The sequence below is a fragment of the Lithobates pipiens genome, unplaced genomic scaffold (assembly GCF_037356315.1).
Source record: "Lithobates pipiens isolate NorthernLeopardFrog02 unplaced genomic scaffold, aLitPip1_a1.2 Scaffold_16, whole genome shotgun sequence".
NCBI lineage: Eukaryota > Metazoa > Chordata > Amphibia > Anura > Ranidae > Lithobates > Lithobates pipiens.
The window spans coordinates 649109796-649137635 of record NW_027507748.1 but is presented as its reverse complement, the minus strand read 5'-3'; the positions used below and the strand labels follow the sequence as shown (position 1 = coordinate 649137635).

At 41.6% G+C, this 27840-nt stretch overlaps 1 protein-coding gene across 1 annotated transcript in view; it reads right to left on the bottom strand.

The window, feature by feature from the left end:
• The window catches only part of PDGFD (platelet derived growth factor D), a 383342-nt gene that overhangs the window by 225513 nt on the left and 129989 nt on the right, over positions 1-27840 (bottom strand). The window contains exon 2 of the mRNA XM_077484355.1: positions 9600-9804. Coding sequence (XP_077340481.1) covers positions 9600-9804 — 205 coding nt within the window. The remainder of the gene's footprint in view (positions 1-9599; positions 9805-27840) is intronic.

Sequence of the window (27840 nt, the reverse complement as noted above, 5' to 3'; positions counted from 1 at the left end):
GGTCCTCTCCTGACAGGTTCCCATCTTATAAACTATAATGAGAATGTTGTGTAAAATGTTAGATGTAGTGTCATGTAGCTTTTCTTCATAAATATGATTAATATGAGCCTTTAACCTCCCTGGCGGTATACCCGAATCTGGGTGAGATTTAATTATCATAAGCGGTATTCCCGAACCAGACTCAGGATTGCATCACTGGATCCATGTAGGGGGTTACTTACCTAGTCCCCTGCATCCAGCGTTGTCTCCCCGCTGTGATCAGCGAGCCGCCGCAGTTCGATCGATCTGTGACAGTGCCGCGCTCCATTCCCTGCGAGCGTTGCAACGCATAGGGATGGAGTTCGGCACCAAATTCAAAAAGTAAAAAACACGGTATAGATACAGTATACTGTAATCTTAGTATCAGTACTGTATCAAATAATTACACATCCCCTTTGTCCCTAGCGGTCTGCCCAGTGTCCTGCATGCAGTTTTATATTATAAATACTAATCTTTATGCCAGGAAACTGGAGATTGTCCATAGCAACCAAAAAATGTCAGTTTACATCAAACATGGTTATAGACCAGCTAGAAAACAGCGATAATAAATTTGAATCACTTGCAGAATTGAGTGATAGTAATTTGTGGAGAAATTCGTCATCAAACCCTGAAAGTAATGACAGCGACAATTCTGCAACTCAGCACATCTCAGTGTTTTTGATTTGATTACATTATTGAATAGTTTTTATTATTATATTATTATTTGTTAGAATTATTCATAGTTATTTATTATTTTATATTATATTATATATATATATATATATATATATATATATATATATATATATATATATATATATATATTATAATATATGATTTCGTATTTAAAATTGTATCATACTCTTGTTTGGATGGATTTAAGTGAATTAAGTGATTTAATTTAATTATTTCTAAGATTTATAGGCCTACAATATAAAACGCCAAATTTACAGGCAAAATAATGGTTCCGCTTTCAGCACCTAAAATCTGAAATAATCATAACGCCAGGGAGGTTATTACAGGCAATACCCCACTTTTAAGTACACAATGGGGTTTATTTACTAAAGCTGGAAAGTACAAAATCAGGCTCACTTCTGCATAGAAACCAATGAGCTTCTATCCCCAGCTTGTTAAATTAAGCTTTGGTAATACAACCTGGAAGCTGATTGGTTTCTATGCAGACGTGAGCCTGATTTTGCACTTTCCAGCTTTAGTAAATAAACCCCATTGTGTACTTAAAAGTGGGATATGCCAGTGTATAACAAAAACATGTATTCCAATTTTTCCATTTAATATTGGCCAAAACTTTTTGAAGTTTATTCAGTTTTCACCACTCAGAAGCATTCATTACTGCATGCAGTTGTAAAAAGTTATACGCTGTATATAAAATAATGATGAGCAAGACATTTTTCATAGTGTCTGAAAAACATGGGGGATTCTGGCTCGAACATGGGTATTTTTTACATACTGTATATGGTAGGCATGTCCTAATCCAGCCTTTATGGACAGTAACTACAATTTAGTGAAGATAAACTAGGGCTCAAAACACCCTTAGCTATATAAAAAAACAATTATGTTTGGCTGTACTGGATAGGATGTTACAGGCCCCAAGAGGAGCTTGTTATTTTTTAATGATGGTTGCAGGAACATGAACTGCTCAGGCTTGGAAATCCTCGGGAGATCGGATTCAAAAGATGTATAGTTTTTTAAAACAGAGGAGCTATCTGTAACAGGGCACAAGACTTTTTAATACCATTTCAAACAAAGCTGGGAATATTGGTTTTGGCGTGATTTTCTTTTTGTTCTTTTTACATTCAGAACCACTGAACTCCAAGCATATATAAAAGATACAAATTAATGTGTCCCTGTATTTATTACTACATCATTAAATATATATTTTTTTAAATGCAAGCAGTGTAAAACACCTGAATTTGACTCGTTATTAGCCATTTGAAATCCCTGTACAGCAGAGCTGAGACTGGGAAAGGAAGAAGCAGGAGGCGGGACCAGGGTGAGAAACATGGGCTCATCACTGTGCTGCTTCTCCTCTCACCATTTAGACAAGTACTGGAGGATCCACCAAACCTGTAATTGTTAACCAACCTGGAGCAGAGAGATCTCCAGGCTGGGCCGTGTGGCAGAGTGGTGTAATTCTCAGAACTGGATAGACAGAAAATGTCTACAGAAAATAAAAAAATCTCCCTTATATGCAAGCAGCACTGCCCCCTTGGGGGTTCCTTAGAATTTTATGTTTTCTAGACTGTAAGCTCTAACGAGCAGGGCCCTCTGATCCCTACTGTATTGATTTGTATTAGAAGTGTACTATTTGTATTATCTGCCCTCATGTTGTAAAGTGATGCACAAACTGTTGGCGCCGTATAAATCCTGTATAATAATAATGTTTGTCTGCGCCACCTTGACCCTGTGAACTTTCCAGCTCTTTTGACACTCTAGGTTCAGATATGTTATGTATACCTTTAAATAATACATTGACACAAGGCAGAGTGTTTCACTCTCTCAGATTTTACTTAATCAAGAGGAGAGTCTTGTAACAGGGTATTAGTCAGACAAATCCTGGATAAACAGCCAAGACTCAGTTGAAAATGTCCCCAAAGCACTTAAATGTCAGTTTTAAATGATAGTTACATAATATAAATACAATAACAGATAATTACAGACAATAAAAGAATGGATCTCTAAAAACACTACGGGTTACTGTTTATATTACCACTGCTAAAGGGGAACCCCAGGCAGGCCTATTATACCTTTAATCCCAATGGGAGATGATGTAATACACAGTAACTCACAATAGTGAGTAAACCCCTCACATTTTTGTAAATATTATATTTACATTATATTATAACTGAGATCTGCCTTGTTTACACAGGCAGATCCCCATTCTGCAATTGCAGAGAATGATCACGGGTGGCAGGCGGACATCAAGTCCATTGGACCCGCTGACTGGCTCCCCCCGCTGGCCAATGAGCGCAGGTGCCCACAGAACACCATGTACAAGCACGATGTACAGCTACGGCAATATCGCGCAGCCGAGCCAACCTGCTGCAGTATAACTGCGGTTATACAAGCGGTTCAGTAGCGATAGAATAAGTGTTCAGAATGCAAGGCCTTGCAATTATCTTCACTGGCAGTTGGAGCTCAAAGAAGTGTGGCACAGTGATAGGCAGTCAAGGTAAAGCAGCTGAGTCTGACCAGTAGTAATCCTTAGGGTAATCCAGGTATAAGGTGTCTGTGTACAGTAAGTATCCTGTGGAATATGCTAGTGGCTGGTATTGGATTTGTGGACAGGTGCCCTCTCATCAATCTGGAAAACAGTGTAGAAACTTCCTGAAGAGCGATCCCAGTTGGTTCTTTCTTCTGCAAAGGGGCTGAGATGGTGATCTGGCTGTTGGACCAGTGAGTCATCCGATCCTGCTATTTACAGCGGTGCTGCGGAGATGCCCCTTGTGTAGCAAGTGGCACCTGGCCAACCTGGGCCACAGCTGGGAGTGCTGTGTTGCCACGTGGTAGGCCGCAGTCCTCTCAAACAGCAGCAGAGAAGGTGTTTACTTGATGGAACCTGGGAAGCAAGAAAGCTTGGGGCTGGTCTACTGATCCCTTAATAGCCTCTCCCAAAGTTCTCTCCCTGGAGCAGCTGGCTTGCTGGGAGGTGTAGTTCATGGATAGTTCTGCAGATCAAGGATATCTGTTCAGGAGACTATAGTTCCTACAATGCTCTCTGCTTGGCTCAAGATTATGATGCATATAATTAAAGCCCAGCACTAGGGGAATACAGAGACTGTCTAAGAAGGTAGAGGGTAAGTCTGCAATGCCAGGTGTACACACAATCAGGTTGTTGGCTAACAAAACCGTGGACTTTTGTCCGAAGGGCTTTGGCCCAAACTTGTCTTGCATACAAACAACAAGGAATTGTCAGCCAACAAATACGAACGTAGTAACATACTACATTGTTTTTCAGCTCTTTAGCGCCACTCTTTGGGCTCCTTCTGCTAATTTTGTGTTAGTAGAAGTTTGGTGAGTGTTGATTTGCACTTTTCATTTCCCACTTTTCATTTTGCACTTTTTCATTTCACGCTTTTCATTTTGCGCTTTTCAGTTTGTTCCTGAACGGCAGTTCATCAACCAGACATGTTGCAGAATCAGAGGAGATAACGTGGCCTTGGAGTTATTGTTTTGACATTATTTTTTTGGTTGAATAATAATTTGATATGCTATATTTTTGGATGCATATAATGCACTTTTTGGTTAAGTTCTATTGGCAGATAACATGTCTAATTTTATTTGTTTTCTTTGTTTAATGCACAATAAAAAAAATGTGGAGAATAATACTTGGCTATGTGTTTTACTTCAAATGCCAGTTTAGGAGTAGGCAGTTCAAGTAAAAAAAAATACAATGTAAAATTGACAAGGGACACCAACATAGTTGTATCTTTGATCTTAAAAAACTATGGGATAATGGCGTTGTGGTAACTTGCCCAAATAAAAAAATAAAATAAAAAAAGCATAATAATATTATTCTTGATATCACTAGAAAAAAAAGCCTTTAAAAACTTCTTTGCAATAACTCCAACAGTATCACCAGCAAAGCAGCTTTATTATTATCCCATTAAAGAAGAAGAGAATGTGCGCTGCATTTCGAGATTTCATAATTGACCCCGTCACAAATGTTAATTCTCCTTTACGAACGCTAGTTTACAAGATCGACCGCTTCTGGCTCGCTCCCGAGCATGTGTGTTTGTACTTTGGGCTTTTGTCTGCCGGAGTTGTGTACATACACTCGGAAAATCCAACAACAGATGATTGTCCACGGAAAATTTTAAAACCTGCGATCCAACATTTGTCCGCGGAAAGTCTGACAATTGTCCGATGGAGCATACACACTGTCAGATTTTCCACCAACAGCCTGACATCACACATTTCCCATCGGAAATTCTGATCGTGTGTATGCTTAACTGTAGTCCGCTGTCGGCTACATGTATTTTTTTTTGTACCTTTTCCCTGAAGTTCATTTTGGATACATTTTTTAAATCAATTGAAATCAGTTTTAAATCAATTGTTCACCTTTTGTGTTCAACTGAGGAGATTTCCTTTCACTTCCTGTCCTTTATATGCAGTTACCTAGCTTTGGCATGTTACAAACCATAAAACCCCCTCCTCTGAACACAAGGCATCTCCTGTACGTCCAAGAGACTGTATTTTTTTTATCTCCCCTGCTCGCTCCTGTGCACAGCTTTGTGAGACCTGGTATCTGTGGAAACATAAGCTCCCAATCCTATGATTGGAAGCCAGTCAGAAGCCTTCCTCATTGAATGATCACTCTGACAGCCAATCACAGCGATCATTCAGTGAAACATTTTTTTACCAAAGCAAAAGTAATTCACTAGCCTCCGTTATCTCCTCCGTTCCCTGCAGCAATATAAAGTGCCTTGCAAAAGTGGCTTTTTACCTATTTTGTTACTTTACAGCTTTTAGCTCAATGTTTTTTTAATCTGAATTATATGTGATGGATCAGAACACAATAGTCTAAGTTAGTGAAGTAAAATTAGAAAAATATATACATAAAACTATTTTTCAGAAATAAAAAAATTATATTTGGCATGTGCCTATGTATTCACCCCCTTTGTTATGAAACCCATAAAAAGCTTTGGTGCAACCAATTACCTTCAGAAGTCACATAATTAGTGAAATGATGTCCACCTGTGTGCAATCTAAGTGTCACATGATCTGTCATTACATATATACACCTTTTTGAAAGGCCCCAGAGGCTGCAACACCTAAGCAAGAGTCACCACTAACCAAACACTGCCATGAAGACCAAGGAACTCTCCAAACAAGTAAGGGACAATGTTGTTGAGAAGTACAAGTCAGGGTTAGGTTATAAAAAAATATCCAAATCTTTGATGATCCCTAGGAGCACCATCAAATCTATCATAACCAAATGGAAAGAACATGGCACAACAGCAAACCTGCCAAGAGACGGCCGCACACCAAAACCCATAGATCGGGCAAGGAAGGCATTAATCAGAGAGGCAGCACAGAGACCTAAGGTAATCCTGGAGGAGCTGCAGAGTTCCACAGCAGAGACTGGGGTATCTGTACATAGGACGACAATAAGCCATACACTCCATAGAGTTGGGCTTTATGACAGAGTGGCCAGAAGAAAGCCATTACTTTCAGCAAAAACAAAATGGCACATTTTGAGTTTGCAAAAAGACATGTGGGAGACTTCCAAAATGTAAGGAGGAAGGTGTTCTGGTCTGATGAGACTAAAGTTGAACTTTTTGGCCATCAAAGAAAACGCTATGTCTGGCGCAAACCCAACACATTGCATTACCCAAAGAACACCATCCCCACAGTGAAACATGGTGGTGGCAGCATCATGCTGGGGATTTTTTCAGCACTTGGGACTGGGAAACTGGTCAGAGTTGAGGGAAAGATGGATGATGCTAAATACAGGGATATTCTTGAGAAAAACCTGTACCACTCTGTGTGTGATTTGAGGCTAGGATGAAGGTTCACCTTCCAGCAGGACAATGCCTCCAAACGCACTGCTAAAGCAACACTTGAGCGGTTAACGGGAAACATGTAAATGGAATGGCCTAGTCAAAGCCCATACCTCAATCCAATAGGTCAGGGTCAAGGTCAGACTTAAAGATTGCCGTTCACAAGCGCAAACCATCCAACTTAAAGGACAACTGGAGCAGTTTTGCAAGTAGGAATGGGCAAAAACCCCAGTGGTAAGATGTGGCAAGCTCATAGAGACTTATCCAAAGTGACCTGAAGCTGTGATAGCCACAAAAGGTGGTTCTACAAAGTATTGACTTTAGGGGGGTGAATAGTTATGCACATTGGCTTTTCCTGTTATTTTGTTCTATTGTTTGCTACACAATAAAAAAATAAAAATAAAAAACATCTACAAAGTTTTGGGCATGTTCTCTAAATTGAATGATGCAAATCCTCAAACAATCCATGTTAATTCCAGGTTGTGAGGCAACAAAACATGAAAAATGCCAAGGGGGGTGAATACTTTTGCAAGACACTGTATAAGAGAGAGCTGCAGCTGACATAGAAGAATGTTTATTATGTGCACATAGAGTTAGGTAACTCCTAATTAAAGGGGTTGTAAAGGTAAATGTTTTTTCACCGTAATGCATTCTATGCATTAAGGTGAAAAAACATCTGACAGTGCCTGCGCCCCCAGCCCCCCTGTTTTACTTACCTGACCCCTTGAATGTCCCGCGCTCATCCCCCGACGTCCTTTCCACCGTTCAGCCTGGCCGCTGATTGGCTGGAGTGGATGGATGGAAAGCAGCGCAGCCATTGGCTCGCGCTGCTGTCAATCACATCCACTGACACGGAGCGCCGGGGGCGGGGCAGTGTGATACAGCGAACGTGAGAAGCATCTGCGGGAGGAAGCAGAGACAGCCGCCGAGGGACCCCAGAAGAGCAGGTTCGGGGGCCACTCTGTGCAAAACGAGCTGCACAGTGGAGGTAAGTGTAACATGTTTGTTATTTTAAATAAATTAAAAAATTCCCTTTACAATCCCTTTAACCAGGACATGTCCTTATTTCACTACTTAACCCATTCATTTCAGAAGATCAACCCTTATAAGCACTAATTAATAGTTTCATCTCCTGTTCCATGTTTCAATTTAAATCTTTTGTTGGGGGAAAAAATATTATAAAGCACATAAATACATTGTTATGTTTTAGGGTTTACTGTTAAAAAATATGTGGTTTAGGGTATACCTGTTTTATTTTAAATGAGTAAAAACTTTCAATTACTGATGCATTATGAGAAAAGTTAAATATATGCAAAAAAAATAAAAAATTGTTAATTCTAGTTAATAAAATGTATATGGTTTTCCCCACACTAATTGTATTTGTGTTCAAAATATTACTGATCAAATTTAAAAAAAAAAAAAAAAATTTCCACATTTTTACTCTTTTTTTTCCCCTTAAAATGCAAATTAATATAAAAATTCTCCAAGGACTGTAGGATCACAAGAAAGCCCCGTTTGATATATGTATCAATTCTTTATCATAAGTAATTACAAAGTTATAGATTCATGAACAGACACATAGCAGAAATGTGAAAATATGGTCTGGTCCATAGGTCGTAAACAGGAGAGCCAAAGTGGGTATTCAGCAGAAAGTGAGAGAATATATTTCCAAACTGAGGGAAATCCCCATTAAGGCCGCGTACACACGCGCGGACTGTTCGCCCAACTTTGTCCGTCCAACAGTTTCGGCAAACAGTCCGCTCAAAATTAGCATGGACGGACATGCCCACACACGACGAACGAACAGTTTGCTGAAACCGTGCGCGATGACGTGAACGGCACGTACGACGGGACGAAAAATACGACGTCCTATACACTGCATTATAACTTTCGGCGTGTAAATCCTTTCTGAGCATGCGCGGAACTTAGTTTGACGAACAAGCCTACACACGGGCGGACTGTTCGCTCAAACAAGGTTTCAGCGGACAGTTTTACGGAATTTCCGAAAAACCTTGTTCGTCAAACTGTCCGCTGAAACTGTCCGCTGAAAGCCCACACACGAGCGGACTGTCCGCCCAAACACTGTTCAGCGGACAAAGTTGGGCGAACAGTCCGCCCGTGTGTACGCGGCCTTAGATAGTTGCAACTGAAAAGAGTGTGCCCATAGGAAGATGTGCCCTCTGGTAACAACTCAACACTTTGAATTTCCCCCTCACCTCACTGGTGACAATGGTCACCAGGACAGAAAGAGAAGATTAATTTCCTTCACAAGAACACAGACCAAGATTCTAACACGTCCTTAATCTATCAGAATTACAAAAAAAAGAGAAGGGAATGCAAATGAAGAGGAGCTTTGTTCCTTTGAAGCCTCCATAAATGTCATCAGAGGAGCAGCTGTCCGATTGGACACTGCTACCTTGGATGACCTCTGTGGCCATCTTTAGTGAGGTCAATGCTAATAGATAGCACTGTCCTACTGCTGTTGGTGCAAAGTGGATAGTGTAGGGACAGGATCCCTGCTGGCTAAGGACAGTATATCCAGAGCTGAGGAGAGATTCTGGTAGAGGAGAGATAATGCAGGAATACCATGCCAAGTTTCGCTATCAGGGAACTCTAGAGAGTTGGGACAAGGACCCTCCTTTCAGGCAGCGGCACCATTGTCCTGACTGTCAGCCGCCCCCTTCATCAGATGCTGCTCTGGTAACATAAACCTATCAGAGTGTCTCCCCAAGTGAAAAGACTATGTTCAAGTACTGCCAACATTGTCAAGAGCTAGTGTACCAGGGTTGCCTGTGATATTAGAGATCCGTTGCCATAATGTATGCAATAGTGAAGCGAGACCTTGCCGCGTTATTTCCCGTTATTTGTATCTTCTACTTATCCAAATAATAACTGTGGCACCTTCTTTGATCTAGCAGTACCTTTATTCTTTCTTGGGTACCAAGTAGCTGGCCCCGCTCCAAGGCTCTATGGGACCAGAGCTTCCACTAACCCAATGCTCTCATATTAATCAAGGGGCTATTGGAAATATTAGAGTGCTTAATTCGGACGTTCACTCACCTGCAAACATCATTTTCTTGTTCTTCTAATCCAAACTGGCTATCAAATGTGAGCTGTACCCTTGTGTTTTCTGCAGAGTCCAGAATCCATGTCAGTAGCAAATTTCTGGGGTAACTGGCAGGAAAGCGGGGACTGCTTATGCAACCATTTCCCACCACTTGAATGGTTTCTTCTTTTCGGTAGAGTCTTGTAAGTAGGTTACTCTCTGTAAGAACAGACATAAAAAAAATCACAGTCATTTAACAGATCAATATTGCGTGAAATACTGCAAGGCTTTTAAAATTGCATAAATGCTGTGACATAATCATCACTGGTGGACATCAAGTGCCAAAATCTTTCCGCTACGAATAATGACTTTTCAGCTTATTTTAAGCTGAACCCCAAGGAAATATTAAGAAACAATTAATTTAATTGTGAATTTATTAAAAGTCATTCAAATGTGTTGACTGATTTTTCCAACTATACTGTGTTGCGGTGCCACAGATTTTGAATACCACCTAAAAAATCATTGTACAGCAGATCCCAAGCCATGTCACATATGTTTTCCATTGAGGTTGGATGTTTTGTAAAAAAAAAAAAGGCTTAGATATTTTTTTTTGTCTGTTGCAGAGTATTGGCAGCCCCTTCATAATGAAAGCATCACAAAAGTGTGAATCCACCTTATATGTATTTTTTAGGATAACTTGTGTAGCTACCTAAATTTTCCTTTAAGTAGAAAAAAGGCCTCCTAATAAAAATATGTGCTGTTGAACATAATTATAGTCAAAGTCCCACAAATTGTTGCCTATCTGTGCTGCCTCATTAGTGCACATCTGGGCAATCAATCAGTGCACATCTGTGCTTCTTTTTCAGTGCCCATCTGTGTCTCCTCATCCGTGTATATCTGTGCCACCTCATCAGTGCACATCTGTGCAATCAATCAGTGCACATATGTGCTACCTCATTAGTGTACATCTGGGCCAACTCATCAGTGCCCATATGTGCCACCTCATCAGTGCCCATCTGTGCTAAGTCATCAGTGCTCATATGTGCCACCTCATCAGTGCCTATTTGTGCCACCTCATCAATGCATATCTGTGCCATTAATCAGTGGTAGCCATCTGTGCCGCCTCATCGGTGCACATCTGTGCGATCAATCAGTGCCCATCTGTTACGCCTCATCAGTGCACATCTGTGCCATCAATTAGTGTACATCAGTGTGCATCTGTGCTCATCAGTGCCACCCCATCAGTGCTCATCAGTGCAGGCATAGCACACACTTGTGCAGTCTCATCACCACCAGCATGTCCAAAAGATGCTTTTCCGCCGAGGAGGCGTACCAAATACTTTCCATGGCCAGCGAGAGCAATGAGGAGCTCTCTTTTTTGGATTCCCTTTCAAATTCGGATTCTGAGTCTGACATAAATTATGAGCCAGTCCTCAGTAGTGAAACACTGACAGACTCAGAGGAGGAAGATATTCTGCCCGCCAAATGAAGGCGTCCTGGTGAAGAGGCAGTAGCATCCACCAGCAGCGCAGTGCCATCCACCAGCAGCGCAATGCCATCCACCAGCACCGCAGTACCTCAGCAGGAAAGGCCAAGTACCAGTGGGGTGTCACCTTAGCCCCAAAGGGTTAAGACCCATGCCAACCTTCCCTATGCCCTTCAGAACCCCTTGTGGTTTCCTCCTAAGTCAGGAGAAGCTAACATTCCCCCTTTCACTGCCTAGCCAGGAGTCCAGGTGGACACTGAGAATTTTTCCCCAATCAATTTCTTTGATTTAATTTTTAGGACATGCTAGCATCAATTGTGGCCCAGTGCAACCTGTATGCACAACATTTTATTTTGAATAATCCAACATCCTGAATTCTGAACATCCCTACGAGTAGGGAGACCTAACAGTGGAGGAGTTGAAGGTTTTTTGGGAACCACATTTTGTATAGGGTTCATCAAAAAAAATGTATTGCGTTCCTATTGGTCAAACCACCCCATCCACCACATGCCGATATTCTCCGCGGTAATGCCCAGAACCAGATATCTCATGATTAGGGATGAGCTTCGTGTTCGAGTCGAACGTACGTTCGACTCGAACATTGGCTGTTCGTCCGTTCGGCGAAATCCGAACTCTTTGTCCGTTCGCGTCAAAATTCGCATTGCGCGCACGGCCCACAATGCACTGCGATGGCGCAGTGCATTGCTGGCTCATGATTGGCCAAGCATGCACTGTGACCCCGCATGCTTGGCCAATCGCAGCGCCAGCAGCGAGGAGAGCCATGATTGGCCACAGGCATCCTGCCTGTGGCCAATCATAGCTCAGGCTGTGTAGTGCACGCCCCACACTATATAAGGCCGCCTTTGAGGCGGCCTCGTGTAGTGTGTTGGCATCTGAAGCAGTGGGTGTTCTGTGTACCTTCAACACAGTTACACACCAATCGTTTTTGGCTGATTTCCTATCTTGCTCTTGTGTAGTGGTTATTGTCTGTGCCCTGACCGCAGTATACACCACTACACTATATTCACCTCACCTATATAGCTAGCTAGTGATCTATCTTTAACCACTTAACAACCGCCCATTGCCGATTAACGGCTTCAGGGCGGTTGTTTAACTCTGAGAGGCCGTTAATTAACGGCCTCCCAGAATTCTGCTCTTGCGCGCCCCCTGGGGCGCGCACTCGAGAGCATCCGTGACCTGTGACCTGTGGACCCGGCGCATCACGGATCACGGTAAACGCCCGCTCGTCGCGGCCGTTTACCACGTGATCGCTCCGTCAAATGACGGAGTGATCACTTGTAAACAAACCGGCGTCATGTTATGACGCCGGTTCCTCCCTCCCCTCTCTGTACCGATCGGTACAGCGGAGGGGAAAGAGATCAGTGTCAGCAGCGATGTGGGCTGTATCTGCAGTGCCCACATCGCTGCTCACCGAATTTAACCCCTCAATTCCCTGCCAATACTCTGCAATACCAGTGCATACTCTGCAGTACCCTGCCATTACTCTGCAGTACCCTGCCATTACTCTGCAGTACCCCCCATTACTCTGCAGTAACCCCCATTACTCTGCAGTACCCTGCCATTACTCTGCAGTACCCCCCAATACTCTGCAGTACCCGCCATTACTCTGCAGTACCCCGCCATTACTCTGCAGTGCAGTACCCTGCCATTACTCTGCAGTACCCTGCCATTACTCTGCAGTACCCCCCAATACTCTGCAGTACCCGCCATTACTCTGCAGTACCCCGCCATTACTCTGCAGTGCAGTACCCTGCCATTACTCTGCAGTACCCTGCCATTACTCTGCAGTACCCCCCAATACTCTGCAGTACCCGCCATTACTCTGCAGTACCCCGCCATTACTCTGCAGTGCAGTACCCTGCCATTACTCTGCAGTACCCCGCCATTACTCTGCAGTGCAGTACCCTGCCATTACTCTGCAGTACCCTACCATTACTCTGCAGTACCCTGCCTTTACTCTGCAGTACCCTACATTACTCTGCAGTAACCCCCATTACTCTGCAGTACCCTGCCATTACTCTGTAGTACTCCCCAATACTCTGCAGTACCCTGCTATTATTCTGTAGTACCCCGCCAATACCCCGCCAATACTCTGCAATACCCTGCCATAAATTGCCATACCCAGCCATACTCGGAGATACCCAGCCATACTCGGTGATACCCTGAAATACCCAGCCATAGACGCCCCCCACCCCTCACCGCCCTCCGGTGCTTCTACCAACTCGCCAGTACGATCAAAGCCAGAATCTTTTTTTTATTTTTTATTTCAGGCTTCCCAGCCTAGAGGTGAGATGTGGGGTCATATTGACCCCCAGATTTCACTGTAAAGAGGACCTGTCACCCCATATTCCTATTACAAGGGATGTTTACATTCCTTGTAATAGGAATAAAAGTGATCAAAAATATATTTTTGGGGAAAAAAATGTCAAACTAAAATAAATAAAGTAAAATGAACAATAAAAAAAAAAAATTTAAAGCGCCCATGTCCCCATGTGCTCGCATGCAGAAGCGAACGCATGCGTAAGCCCCGCCCACATATGAAAACGGTGTTCAAACCACACATGTGAGGTATCGCCGAGAACGTTAGAGCGAGAGCAATAATTCTAGTCCTAGACCTCCTCTGCAACTCAAAGCATGTAACCAGTAAAAAAAAAATTATGAAGAAAAATTACTAATCTGCTAAATTTTATAACAGAAACAAAGAAAAATTCATTTTTTCGCAGAATTTCCGGTCTTTTTTCTTTTATAGCACAAAAAATAAAAAACTGAGAGGTGATTAAATACCACCAAAAGAAAGCTCTATTTGTGTGAAAAAAAGGACAAACATTTCATATAGGTCCAGTGTTGCATGACTGAGTAATTGTCATTCAAAATGTGAGAGCACCAAAAGCTGAAAATTGGTCTGGTTATTAAGGGTGTTTAAGTGCCCAGTGGTCAAGTGGTTAATAATAGAGCTTGCAGTCAGTAGTGTTAGGAGATAGTGCGTGCTGTCTGCGTGCTCTGTACCCAGTACATACCGCTATAATATAGGGCAGGCCCCTACTTTCAAACATCCAACTTACAAACATCTCCTACTTGCAAACGCAAGGAGACAGCAGCAAGTGAGATGAAAAAAGACGGACGACAAAACAAATTATACAGGGGTGATAACCCTTCCCTATGTTTTCCAAAAAGCTTAAAAATAGTTTTTTTGACTGGAGCTACACTTTAAAAATGTACCAGTTGAAAATGACAAACAGATTCAACTTAACACAACAAACCTACACAGTCCCTGTCTTGTTTGCACCGCCTGTATACTGCTGTTCTGAGTATATAGGGCCTGGGGGCCACACGCATTTCCTTTTTTTAATATGGGTACAGGGTTCCCCTTAATATGCGTACAAGACCCAAATAGGCTGGTAATGGGCAGGGAGGGCTACCCATGCCATTTTTCTCAATGATTTTCAACCATATTGCAGGAACCAGATATAACATTAAAACCGCAAGCAGTTTTAAATGGTGTTATTTCCGTTTAATGTCATTTTGTGCAGGGACTGTTCTAAACACGGGAAACACGTGGCACTTCACAGGCATACTACAGACACCCCCCAGGCACCATATTTAAAGGAATATTTCACTTTTTTTTTTCACTTTAATCGTCATTAAAATCAGTGCTCCTGCCAAAACGGCCGTTTTTAAAACTTTTTTTTGCATTGACCCATGTCCCCTGAGGCAGGAGGCAGGTCCCCAAACCCTTTTTAGGACAGTATCTTGCATATTAGCCGTTAAAATTAGCACTTTCCATTTCGAACGTTCGAGTCCCATAGACTTCAATGGGGTTCTAACGTTCGTAACGAACGTGGGGGCCGTTCGCAAGTTCTGGTGCGAACCGAATCGGGGGGTGTTCGGCTCATCCCTACTCATGATCATGAGGTTCCTACATTTCAATGATAATACCCAGTGCACTCCCCGAAATGACCCAAATTATGATAGGCTTTACAAAATCTGGCCACTACTAAAATATTTTTCAGAAATATAACCCCAGTTGTTTACCACGGACCAACACATATGTGTGGATGAGTCCCTTGTTAAATTTAGCGGCAGACTTAAAATCAAGCAATTTACCCCCAGCAAAAGGGCCTGCTATGGGGTAAAGGTGTACAAATTATGTGACCGAGTCACAGGGTACACATATGCCTTTATAGTGTATGAAGGGAAGGACACCCAGCTGCACCCCCCTAATTGCCCAGACTACGTGGGATGAAGTGGGACCTTATATACCCCCTACTCGAGAAAGGATACCACTTGTATGTAGACAACTTCTACACAAGTCTGCCCCCATTCCAAAACCTTCACCGGAAGAAAACACCAGCATGTGGCACCGTAAAAAAGTTGAGAAAAGGAGAGACGGCAAGTCTGCAAAACAAGAAGATTCTGGCAGTGAAGTGGAGGGACAGAAGGGATGTATACATGTTGTCTTCGATCCACAATAATACCTTTGTGGAAATCCCCAGAAGGAATGGCCCCATCCAAAAGCCAAAATGCGTCCATGAATACAATTTGTTCATGAGGGGAGTCGACATCAACAACCAAATGCTCGAACCATACCTTGCAACAAGACGGACATACCATTGATATAAAAAAGTAGCAATTTATTTTTTTCATTTGGCCATATACAATTCCTATATAACCACTTAACGACTGCCCACTGTATATATACGCCGGCACTTTAAAGATGGATGTCTCGGTAACGGCAGCAGCTGGTGCCACAACCAAGGTATCCATCTTTTCAGTGGGTGGTTCTGTTTACAATAATGGTGGTCAAGCTGCTTGCTGTGGGAGCACTCGGCAGGAGGGAGGAGCTAGGAGGAGGATCCAGGCTCCTCTGTGCAAATCAACTGCACAGAGGAGGCAAGTATAACATGTTTGGTATAAAAAAAAATAGAGAGACTTTATGATCACTTTAAGAATCCATTGAACAATTTATGGACTGACCCTTTAAGCTGTTTATAAAATGTGTCTCTAATAAACACGATTTATGTCTATAGCTCCTTTGTAGAAAAATGCTGTGCAATGAGCTGGTTGAGCTGAAGTGTGAGATAACTGCATGGCAGGGACTACTAGTTGCAAAGTCAGATGAAATCAGTATAAAAACTGGCAATACTTCAGTTAATAATACATAAATAAAAGAGAATCCAGCAATCCAGGGGATGAGCGCTATACTGATGAGGTACATCTCTTTCGAACACTGCAGACTAACACTCCATCCATTATAGTGATTACAGATAAGTAAATTGTTTTCTCGGCTTTACTTGGGTCAGTTGATATACTGTATAATATATGTCAATACTATTCCAGATAACTGCTACGTTTTATTAACTGTGCTAAAGATAATTTGAATATATGATATTTTCCTTTTGTAGCTGCAGTTTATTGTGCAAACCATCTTGCACAATGTAATTTTTTTCAAAATATTAAATGCTAAGGGCTCATGCACACAGGGCATTTTTACAGCTGCTGTTAGGGGCTGCCTCTAAAAGCCGATAAAGATGTTAGCCGGGAAAACACACACTAACGCTAATGTAAAAATGTAGCTAAATGCGATTTTAGTGCTGCTGTGTTTTTAAAATGTCCTGTGTGCATGAGTCCTAAACATTAAAAATAAACAGAAGTAAGTGAATGTAAATACACAGATGATCAATCATATAAGGAAGCCAGAAATGTGCAGGATTCTTTGGAAAGAAACATTTCTTTGAAAAGGATGATATAGAATTCTTACCTCTCCGGTGGATGTCCTATCTTTGTTCTCTTTAGGGGTAATGGCAACCTAATGCCGCGTACACACGACCGGACTTTTCAACATCAAAGGTCCGATGGAACAATTCCGGCAGACTATTCGATCGTGTGTGGGCTGCAGCGGACTTTTGATTTGCAAAAGTCTGACAGACTTTAGAAATGGAACATGTTTCAAATTTTTCCGCCAGAACTCCGCCGGACCCAGTTCCTACCGAGAAATCCGCTCGTGTGTATGCTAGTCCGATGGACAAAAACTGATGCTAGGGGAGCTATTGGCTACTGGCTATGAACTTCCTTATTCTAGTCCAGTCGTATGTCATCACGTTCGAATCCGTCGGACTTTGGTGTGATTGTGTGTGGCCAAGTCCGTTCATTCGGAAAGTCCGTCAGAACTCTGTCAGAACTCCGTCAGAACTCCGTCGAAAGTCTGTCGGACCTAAGTCCGGTCGTGTGTACGCGGCATTAGACACACTTCCAGGTGTGTTGGATGCCCAGTTCCCTGCATGCTGCAGTTCCATACAGCACACTATTGCGTCCTGTTCGGTTGTAGGGGTGGACTGATGGAACCACAACAGACAGCACTGAAAACGGTATTCAATACACCAAGAAGTGTGTTGGATGCTGGAGATTATTTAGTCCCTGTAGCTCTTCAAGAGAGTAAAGACAGGACTCATCACCCACCAGGGAGGGTATTCTTTAGTATTATTCATTAACTTCTTTGCAGCATGCAGCTTAAAAAATAAAATAAAAAAGTTATTTTAATTGGGTTTATAAGGAAAAGTTACCTGCGCTTTCCTTTAGATATCATCAGACGTCTTGCTGACATCAAAATATGCCTTGATAATTTTATATCATATTTAAGTAGAGGGTAAGCTCAATTAAAAGACCTTGGGGGTCCATAGGGATGCTGACATCAAACACCTTCTTCAGTACATTAAGGACCACGGTACAAAATTCAAGAGCTGCTAAGCAATGATAAAAGTTTCCTCTCCACCCACTTTATAGTGAAACTGAAAATTTGAGAACACGACTGGAGTCATATAACCAGTATATATTATTTAATATTTAATTTTCCTTTAATAAATTGCTCAGGGGCTTTTAGATGCCTCTTCCCATATAACCAGTCTTTCCGGGAGATTGGCCTTCCCAAATCTGTTTTCCAGGAAGCCATGTGGAAAAAGAAGTCTTATTTGGTCTGGGGGAAGTGAAAATGTAAGAGCTATCAACCCTTCGAAGACAGAGTCTTTCCTGAATAAATCTTTAAAAAGTTGGATTTTCATTTAGGTTACATCTAAGCAGTACCTATATATCATTGGAAATGTGAAGGACAATGGTTTGTTATCAGAAAAGATCACTGATAGATTTCCTAATATAGGACTACCACCTCCAGGTGGAGAAGAAAATTATACCGTATGTAAATGCATACTTGCCCCACGGACCGAGTAGATAACAAGAATGGAGAATTCTGAACAGTTAATGGATGCTTCTTTTGTAAGTAAAGAATATTTCTTACATTTTAATGATCCTTAAATAATTTAAATTTTGAACCAGAGTAATTTTAGATTCAATTGTCCAATCATGAAAAAAAGCTCATTACCATTTATTTAATCTCCACATGAATACACATAAATACAGCTACAATTTTTAGAAAAAATGATCAACTCCTTTCGTAAATTAGATTATACATATCTCTTTTAAGAGGGCCATGCCTTTAACCTCCCTAGCGGTGATCCCGAGTCTGGTTTGGGCTGGGATTTCAGTACCATAAGCGGTAATCCCGAGCCAGACTCGAGATCGCATCGCTGGATACAGGGAGGACACAGGGAGAAGTTACTTACCTTGTCCCCTGGATCCAGCGATGTTCTCCGCGCTGTGTGATCGATCTGTCCTCCGCTCGATTCACACAGTGCCGAGTGCCGCCGAGCTCCGTTCCATGCAACATTACGGCGCACGGGAGCGGAGATCGGAGCCAAATTCAAAAAAGTTAAAACACACAAAACACATACAGTACTGTAATCTTACAGATTACAGTACTGTATAAAAAAAATGACACACCCCCTTTTTCCTTAGTGGTCTGTGCAATGCCCTGCATGCACTTTTATATTATAAATACTGTTTTTTTCTGCCTGGAATTTGGACATTGCCCATAGCAACCAAAAAGTGTCCCTTTATGTCAAAAGTGATTTTAGACCAGCTAGAAAACAGCGATAATAAATTATAATCACTTGCAGAATTGAGCGATAGCGATTTGTGGGGAAATTCGTTATCAAACACTAAATCTAATGACAGCGACAATTATGCAAATGAGCAAATTTCTGTGTTTTTGGATTTGATTACATTATTGAATAATTTTTATTATTATTTATTATATTATAAACTTTATCATACCCGGGATGTCTGCTAGACTCTGGTTTGAAGAGATTTAAGAGAGTTATTCCTAAGAATTACAGGACTACAATATAAAACGCCAAATTTCCATGAAAAATAATTGTACCGCATTCAGCACCTAAAACCAGAACTAATCATACCGCCAGGGAGGTTAACCAACAAATTTCTAAATATTTAGATCAGTAGCGGCATGGAAAAAAGGTAGGACAAATCAAGTCTTACAGCAAAGTCAATTTAGAGACTTTTTAAAGTGGTCTTATTCAAAATAGGATTTATAGAGGAGTAACTGTGACTCGTGTGTACTATGCCTTATTGACTCTTTGGGGTTGATTTACTAAAGGCAACTAGACTGTGCACTTTGCAAAGTGCAGTTGCGCCAAAGCTTAGTAAATGAGGTAAAGTTTCACTTTGCAAATAATACCCAAACACGTCCAAGGAAAATGTAAAAAATGCATTTTTGCTTGCATATGATTGGATGATGGAAGTTAGCACAGCTTCTGCTCATTTACTAAGCTCTGGAGTAACTCCACTGACAGATCTGCCTTTAGTAAATCAACCCCATGCGCTTTGCAGGGACAAAGTATCCAGTAAACTGTGGGCACTTTTCATTCTACAGTTAAGCTGCCCATCTACTAATATATCTTTTTTGGCAGAGAGATGACATCTTTTAGGTGACTGGTGCGTATAAATTCATTACACCAATATGTCTGGAGCACAGTTATAGAACATAATGATCCTTTCGATTTTTGAGCTGATGATTAGCAGGCTTCAAAGAGCTGATCCTACAGAACAGAAAGACGTTTAAAGACAAGAATGCAGAATTTAAGTCAGGAAGAAGTTCACCTTGAAGGCAGACATGCCAGACATGCACTATTTACTCCAGATTCGTTGGCTGTTCAAGAGAGTAAATGGATTTGCCATGCTGTTAATTACATTATAACACATAAACTCTGCTGGAACTGCTGTGGGTACAGGCAGTGCAGTGGGCCATGGGGAATAAAAGCTAGATGCCACCTGGGTTACTTCACTAACACTAAAGAGCTGTGGGTTCCATTTTTTATTATTATTTTTATTTAACAAGACAGTTTGTGCAGCGCTTTTCAACATGAGGGCGGATAGTACAGTTACAATACAATTAAATACAGGAGGAATCAGAGGGTCCTGCTCATTGAAGCTTACAATCTGGGAGGGAGGGTTAAGTCACACATAAGGTAATAACTGTGGGGGGTGAGCTGATGGAGGAAATGTTTGCATACAGGGTCTCGTTCCTCCTCTTACTTGTAGCTTTAATCAGAAACCTACTTATATATAGGAACATACACTCACAGTTGGAAACTGTTGGCCCCATTTTATTTAGATGCTTGCACAAAGCATCTCATGCCTGTGGGTAGTTTTATCAGAGGCTTACATATAGCAACACATGTAGAAAAGGTCACATCTAAACCTCCTCCGAGTCTCAATGGCTTGTGTGCTGGTGGCATAAGAGGAGAAGAAGGCAGAAGGGCTCCCTTGTTTTAATCATATAAAAAAAAAAGTTACCACATTTGTGCTAAAAAAAAAAAGAAAGAAAAAGATTCCATATTATAGAGAGTGCTAGTAGAACACATTGACAGTTAAAATGCATCTACTATACTTTGAACATTTGCCAGCATTCAGCAAAGCCAGAGAGGTCATTGAAAAGAGGCCTGACAAAGTATCAGCCTACTGCAGTGGTGAAGCCAACCCGCTAAGAGGATAAACCCTGACAGTAAATTATACATTCTTCAAAGAAACAAGTTGACAACTCATTTACTGCAAAATGGTATTTTTATGAATTTTCTAACTTTTAGTGATATTTTTGTGATACTCATTAACAATTTAGGATCACATGTTCCTCATTTACATAAAAGCACCTGGTGGACTCTGGGTTATTCAGACTGACCGTGTTCTTATATACAAGGGGTCTTTTAGAAGAACTATCGTATATATAATTCTTATATCTGGCCTTAGAGATTAATACAATACAAAAATTCTGCAGAATACTTACTAGCTGGTCAGTACAAAATTCAAACCTTGAAGATTTTAGGGTGCAAATAAAGATAGTATTAGCTTTTCAAAAAGTACATGCAAAGATCCCCAATATTGGGGAATCCAGAAGACAATAAAGAAGGGCATTGAGGATATGAAAATACTAAAGATGTATCAGAAAAGGGAACAAAACTGGAATGTATGGGGCATTTCGGAACTACACTAGAAGATATACTGAACAAGTAGCAAATAAATAGGTAAGGAGAAGGAGAGAATATATGGCTCTCACTGACTCGCAATATTCTTAAAGTAGAATACAATATGCAACAAAATATTCTGTCAATATGGTTTAGTGAAATAAATTCTTAGAATGTTAAGAGCCCTGCATGCTTCAGAAACTAAGACGCAGTTTAGCAGGTTACTTTAAACAAACAGTGTAAATCTTTGCCACTTGAATCTACACAAGCCACCATTACCATTTTTGGCTTGTGTAGCTACCATTGTTTAGTATGGAGTATTTTTCACAGTATAAGTGAATAACCCTGTTCAACCATATCCTTTAATATCCCCTGAATTAAATATTTTATAAAGACTCTAACCCTCCCCCTGCTCTGTCATAAATGTAGCCAGGTGTAGGCTACTAAGAAAAGGAGGAGAGGAGACATTGCAAAGAGAGAAACCATAGACTGATTATTTCCCCCTTATGCTCATAGACAAGGTCATTGCATCTCCTGCCTCTAGAGGTAGATCACTCTTCCTGTCTTGAAGCAGAAGACTTTGGAACTTGTGGTCCCCACAGTTGACATTTACTGAACCTCAAAGCCCCTTTGACATACAAATCCACGTGACCTGACACAACAGGGGATTCTGGTTTAGTCTTTTTACAAACTGTTACCAGTCAGTATCCCTGATCACCACCACACCAGTCATATGTTATATTAGAAGGGATGGGGGAATGGGACTTTAAATGAAGCCATGGCCTGACATAATATATATATATATATATATATATATATATATATATATATATATATATATATATATATATATATATATATATATATATATGGGAAATAGTGAAATGAATTCCACATAATAACCATGATAATAGTATGGATATAAATTGCATGACATAATAAATCACCATAATCCACCAGAATTAATGTATACACACAACATAATTTCAAGATACTGCCTGCATGGCCCATGACCTTGCTATTCCCAGTCAGAGTTGCTATAAATAAGCATGGCTCAGAAAAGTTCAATCGACCACATGATGGTACAATATACAGCATATATTGTCTCTACGTGTTTCATAATGTATAACCACTCGTCAGGAGCAGGCATGTGATGAATCTATAATAGGAAACATTAAAAAATGGGTCTAAATAGTCTATGGGAGAAGGGAGACCCCCCTACCACATGTTACTTACATTAAAAGCTGGTACTGGTGGTATAATGCTAGGAATCGCAGGTCACCCAGGGGCATCATGGTCGTAAGCTGTGGTGGGGGCTTGTCCAACAAAAGCGCCCAAAAACACACAGCCCCTCAGGGAACTGTGGGTCCAGGCATATCTATGGTGCAGTGGGGATGGTATGTGAACCAACCAAATGGGTTTCTGTAACCCCCTGTATACACGGTCGGACATTTCCGACAACCAAATCCGTCGGATTTTGTCAGACGGATTTTGTCCGAAACTGTTGCATACACACAGTCGGGCAAAGTTGTCAGAAAATCCAATCGTACTTAATGTGATGACGTTATTTCGTTAGGACAGGACTACGTTCAGGCTAGTAGCCAATAGCAATGGTCTAGGAATTTGATCTGAGCAAGCGTGGCACTTTGTCCAATCGGAATTCTCTACACATGATCGGACAAAGTCCGATCGGATCATGTTGGCGGAAAATTTTATAGCCCAGCTGGAAAACTTGGTTCGTCGGATACTCCGACGGAAACAGTCCGATGGAGACCGCACACTGTCGGATTATTCGACAACACGGTCCTATCGGACATTGTCCATTGGAATGTCCGACCGTGTGTACAAGGGCTAAGGGAAAGGTGCAGGTGGTTAGGAAGGGGCCCTACAGGTGGGACAGAAGAAAAGTGCAAGGATGAAACCAAAACCAAAGATCAGCCAGTGGAAAAGGAAGAGAATGAAGTGGTGTAGTGGGCGACACAGTGGTGTAGTGGTTAGCACTCTCACCTAGCAGTAAGCAGCGTCGCTGGTTCGAATCCCCACCACGACACTACCTGCCTGGAGTTTGCATGTTCTCCCTGTGCCTGTGTGGGTTTCCTCCCACAGTCCAAAGACATGCAGGTAGGTTAATTGGTTTCTGTCCAAAATTGGCCCTAGTATATGAATGGGGAACCTTGGATTGTGGGCTCCTTGAGGATAGGGACCGATGTGAGTGTGCAATGTACAAGGACAATTGTAGACACTCACTCAGGTTGAACTGGATGGACTTTATTCAACCTTACTAACTATGAAGTGTAAAATAAGGCCAAGAAACCAAAAACTAAACTACAGATCCAAGAGAGGACTGTGAGGAGACAAGGGAAGGTGACTGTTAGGAACCAGAGTACCTGGTAATGGTCCAGAGTCCAAGGTGATTGGGATGTGAGATTATGGAAGACTAGCCCACCCAGGGAGGTTGTATATGTAGGTCACAACCCAACGTCACGTGCGCATGCACAGTGGGGAGAGACATACAAGGAAAATAAAAAACAGCATTTTTGCTTGTACAAGATTGGATGGAAAAAATTTGCAGAGCTTCCCCTCATTTCACATCTTCCCCTCAGATCTACAGAGACCGCACTTCTACATGCACTTGCAAGTCCACTGGCAGTGCACTTATAATGCAAAGTGGTTTTCCTCTAGTAAATAACCCCCATTGTTCTTTAAAAGTATACCATTCTTTGAGTGGTAGCCCTGTCCAATTTTGTTTTGTATTTACTAAATTTTGGCCTAAATTTATGAAGAAAGATTATTTGTTTGCAAAATTGTATAACAGAAACTAAGAAAAACGTGGGGGATTTTTTCCTACATTTTCTGTATTTTCTTTTTCAGGTATTTAGCAAAAAAGAAAAAACCCAGTAGTGATTAAATGCCACCAGAAGAAAGTGGTATGAAACTGTGTGAACAAAATTATATAAATTTCATTTAGGCCCAGTGTTGCATGATCGAGCAAATACCAGTTAACCACTTCCGGACGCCGTACGCCGATATACGCCCTAACTTTGAAGAGGGATATCTTTGTTATGGGAGCAGCTAGTTGCCATAACCCCGGTCTCCTCTTCTTCAGCCAGCGGTCCGGTTTCCGATAATAGTGGTTTCTGCGGTGGATTCGCTGCAAGATCATTTTTATTGGCGGCGGGAGGTGGATCCCCCCTCCCGCCACACTCCCGTGCCCTTCACCGCGTACCAGAGCCGTCGACAGCGGCGGAGGTGATTGGATCCTCTCACATCAGTGCCATGGAGACGAGTGAGGGGAACCCATTGTAGGGTGGAAGCGATGTCAAAACATCAGTTCTGCCCATAGCTCTTAAAGGGCCATTTGTTTTATTGCATTTTAGTGTAAATATGAGATCTGAGGTCTTTTTGACCCAGGATCTCATAATTAAGAGGCCCTGTCATGCTTTTTATCTATTACAAAGGATATTTACATTCCTTGTAATAGGAATAAAAGTGACACTTTTTTTTTTTTAAAGGACAGTGTAAAAATAAAAAATAAAAGGTAAAATAAATAAGATTTTTTTTTTAAATGCGCCTGGTCCCACGAGCTCGCACGCAGAAGCGAAAGCATACGTGAGTAGCGCCTGCGTATGAAAACGGTGATTCAAATCACAAATGTGAGGTATCGCCACGATCGGTAGAGCGAGAGTAATAATTCCAATCTCCACTCCAAAAACATGCAGGTAGGTTATTTGGCTTCTGTCCAAAATTGACCCTAGTATATGAATGGGGACCTTGGATTGTGGGCTCCTTGAGGGTAGGGACCAATGTGAGTGTGCAATGTACAGGGATAGGGACAATTGTAGACACTCACTCAGGTTGAACTGGATGGACTGGTGTCTTTATTCAACCTTACTATGTAACTATGTAACTATGTAATTCTAGCCCTCCTCTGTAACTCAAAACATGCAACCTGTAGAATTTTTTAAACGTCGCCTATGGAGATTTTTAAGGGTAAAAGTTTGTCGCCATTCCACGAGTGGGCGCAATTTTGAAGCGTGACATGTTGGGTATCAATTTACTCGGCGTAACATTATCTTTCACAGTAGAAAAAAAATAATAGGCTAACTTTACTGTTGTCTTATTTTTTAATTCAAAAAAGTGTATTTTTTTTCCAAAAATGTAATGTAAGCACACTGCGCAAATGCGATGTGACAGAAAGTATTGCAACGACTGCTGTTTTATTCTCTAGGGTGTTAGAAAAAAATATATATAATGTTTGGGGGTTCTAAGTAATTTTCTAGCAAAAAAAACAGTTTTTAACTTGTAAACACCAAATCTCAGAAAGAGGCTCGGTCCTTAAGTGGTTAAAGAAGCTCAGTTCTGAATAGAAAAAAATACCCCGGTCATAAAGAGGGTAAAACCTTCAGGTCAGAGGTCAAGTGGTTAAAATGAACGACGGGCAGGCTCAATGGACCACTTGGTCTTTTTTCTGACGTTTCTTCCCTACTATGTTTCTCTTTTGCAATAAAGAGCCTGTCCACTCAGCTTTTTATCATTAGGCTTGAGCTCCACTTTAACTTTAGGAAGATGAAAAAACAAAAAAAAACAAAGCTCAAGCAGTTTCTTAATTATATATAGTTGGGCTTTGAAAAAAAATATGAATACTTGTGAGTCTTGAATATCATCGAAAGACTTCATCCCCAGAAACCTGGAGAAAACATTGTGCCAAAACCCTTTTATGTTCTAACCATATATTAAGTGCTGCTGGAAAGTGCATTAATCATTGAAATGAATTTGTCTTTCTGATTAGCTGCATCAAAGAAAAGATGATTTCATTAATTAATCTTGACTCGAGGAAGTGTTTGTTCTGCTTTGTGTAAACACAGTTTCATTCTCAAAATCATGAAACCACCGAGGCACAAATAGTCTGTTGTGAACAATAAAATGTAATAATCCTTAGAATACTAAATATTTTGACTCAATGAAGAGGAAAATAGGCAAATTCTTTCAGGTTTCCAGGGGAGGAGATGAAAACAAATTTAGACTCCCACATAACGAGGTTCAGTTATTACTACACTACAGTAGGCAAATGAATGACCTTATTGCCGGCATATGGTGCACATTATTATGTAGCATTGCTTCGGATCATTAAAGACAATCCACACTTTATTTTCAATCACAATACAGTTTGAGTTATTTTTTTTAAAGTGGAACTTCACTCTCCCAATCAACATTGATTATTTTTAATCCTAGCATTAGTAAATCGATAGGAAAGCAAATCATATTTACTAGTTACATTTCTTTAGTTACTTTCTGGTTTCTTGCCTAGGCAAATATTGTCATACACAGAGGCGTAGCTTGAAGCTTGTGGGCCCCGATGCAAAAGTTGATCTGGGGCCCCCCCTACTACCACCCACCACTTCCACCGTGTGTGCAGATACACCCACCACACGCCAAGATACTCAAAGTGGCTTAAGAGTTTCGAGTTCCCAGAGTTCCTCCTTATATTAGAGGACAGGGTTCACCCCTGGAGAATCAGAGGACAGGGATCACCCCTGGAGAATCAGAGGACAGGAATCACCCCTGGAGAATCAGAGGACAGGGATCACCCCTGGAGAATCAGAGGACAGGAATCACCCCTGGAGAATCAGAGGACAGGGATCACCCCTGGAGAATCAGAGGACAGGGATCACTGCTGGAGAATCAGAGGACAGCGATCACTGCTGGAGAATCAGAGGACAGGGATCACTGCTGGTGAATCAGAGGACAGGGATCACTGCTGGAGAATCAGAGGACAGGGATCACTGCTGGTGAATCAGAGGACAGGGATCACTGCTGGTGAATCAGAGGACAGGGATCACTGCTGGAGAATCAGAGGACAGGGATCACCCCTGGAGAATCAGAGAACAGGGATCACTGCTGGAGAATCAGAGGACAGGGATCACCACTGGAGAATCAGGGGACAGGGACCCCTGGCAGGTCACTTGGCAGAGCTCCTTTCTCATTCCAGCACTGTATACAGCTCCCCCCCCCCTTACACACACACACACACACACTACACAGGGCTGCAATCACATTTTACACGCAGTTTGTAAGTCTTCACAAGGTGTATCTGGCTTTTATGTTACCCTTCTGACCAGTGAAATTCTCTGGTCGGAACGGCAGTGTAGTTGTAGTAGGCAGATACACCCTGTACAGATCATGGCTGACTGGCTGTGTTGTAAAGGAATGTGATTTCAGCCCTGCGGAAGAGGAGCAGTATAGAGTGCTGTAATGGTGTAATGGGAAAGGAGCTCAGGAGCTGGGCATAGCATCCAGTGATGAGGGGGTGGTCAGGGGGCTTTGGAGGGGGGAGCGAAACTTAGATCTGGGGGGCAAAGCCACGTGACATGAATTCTGGAG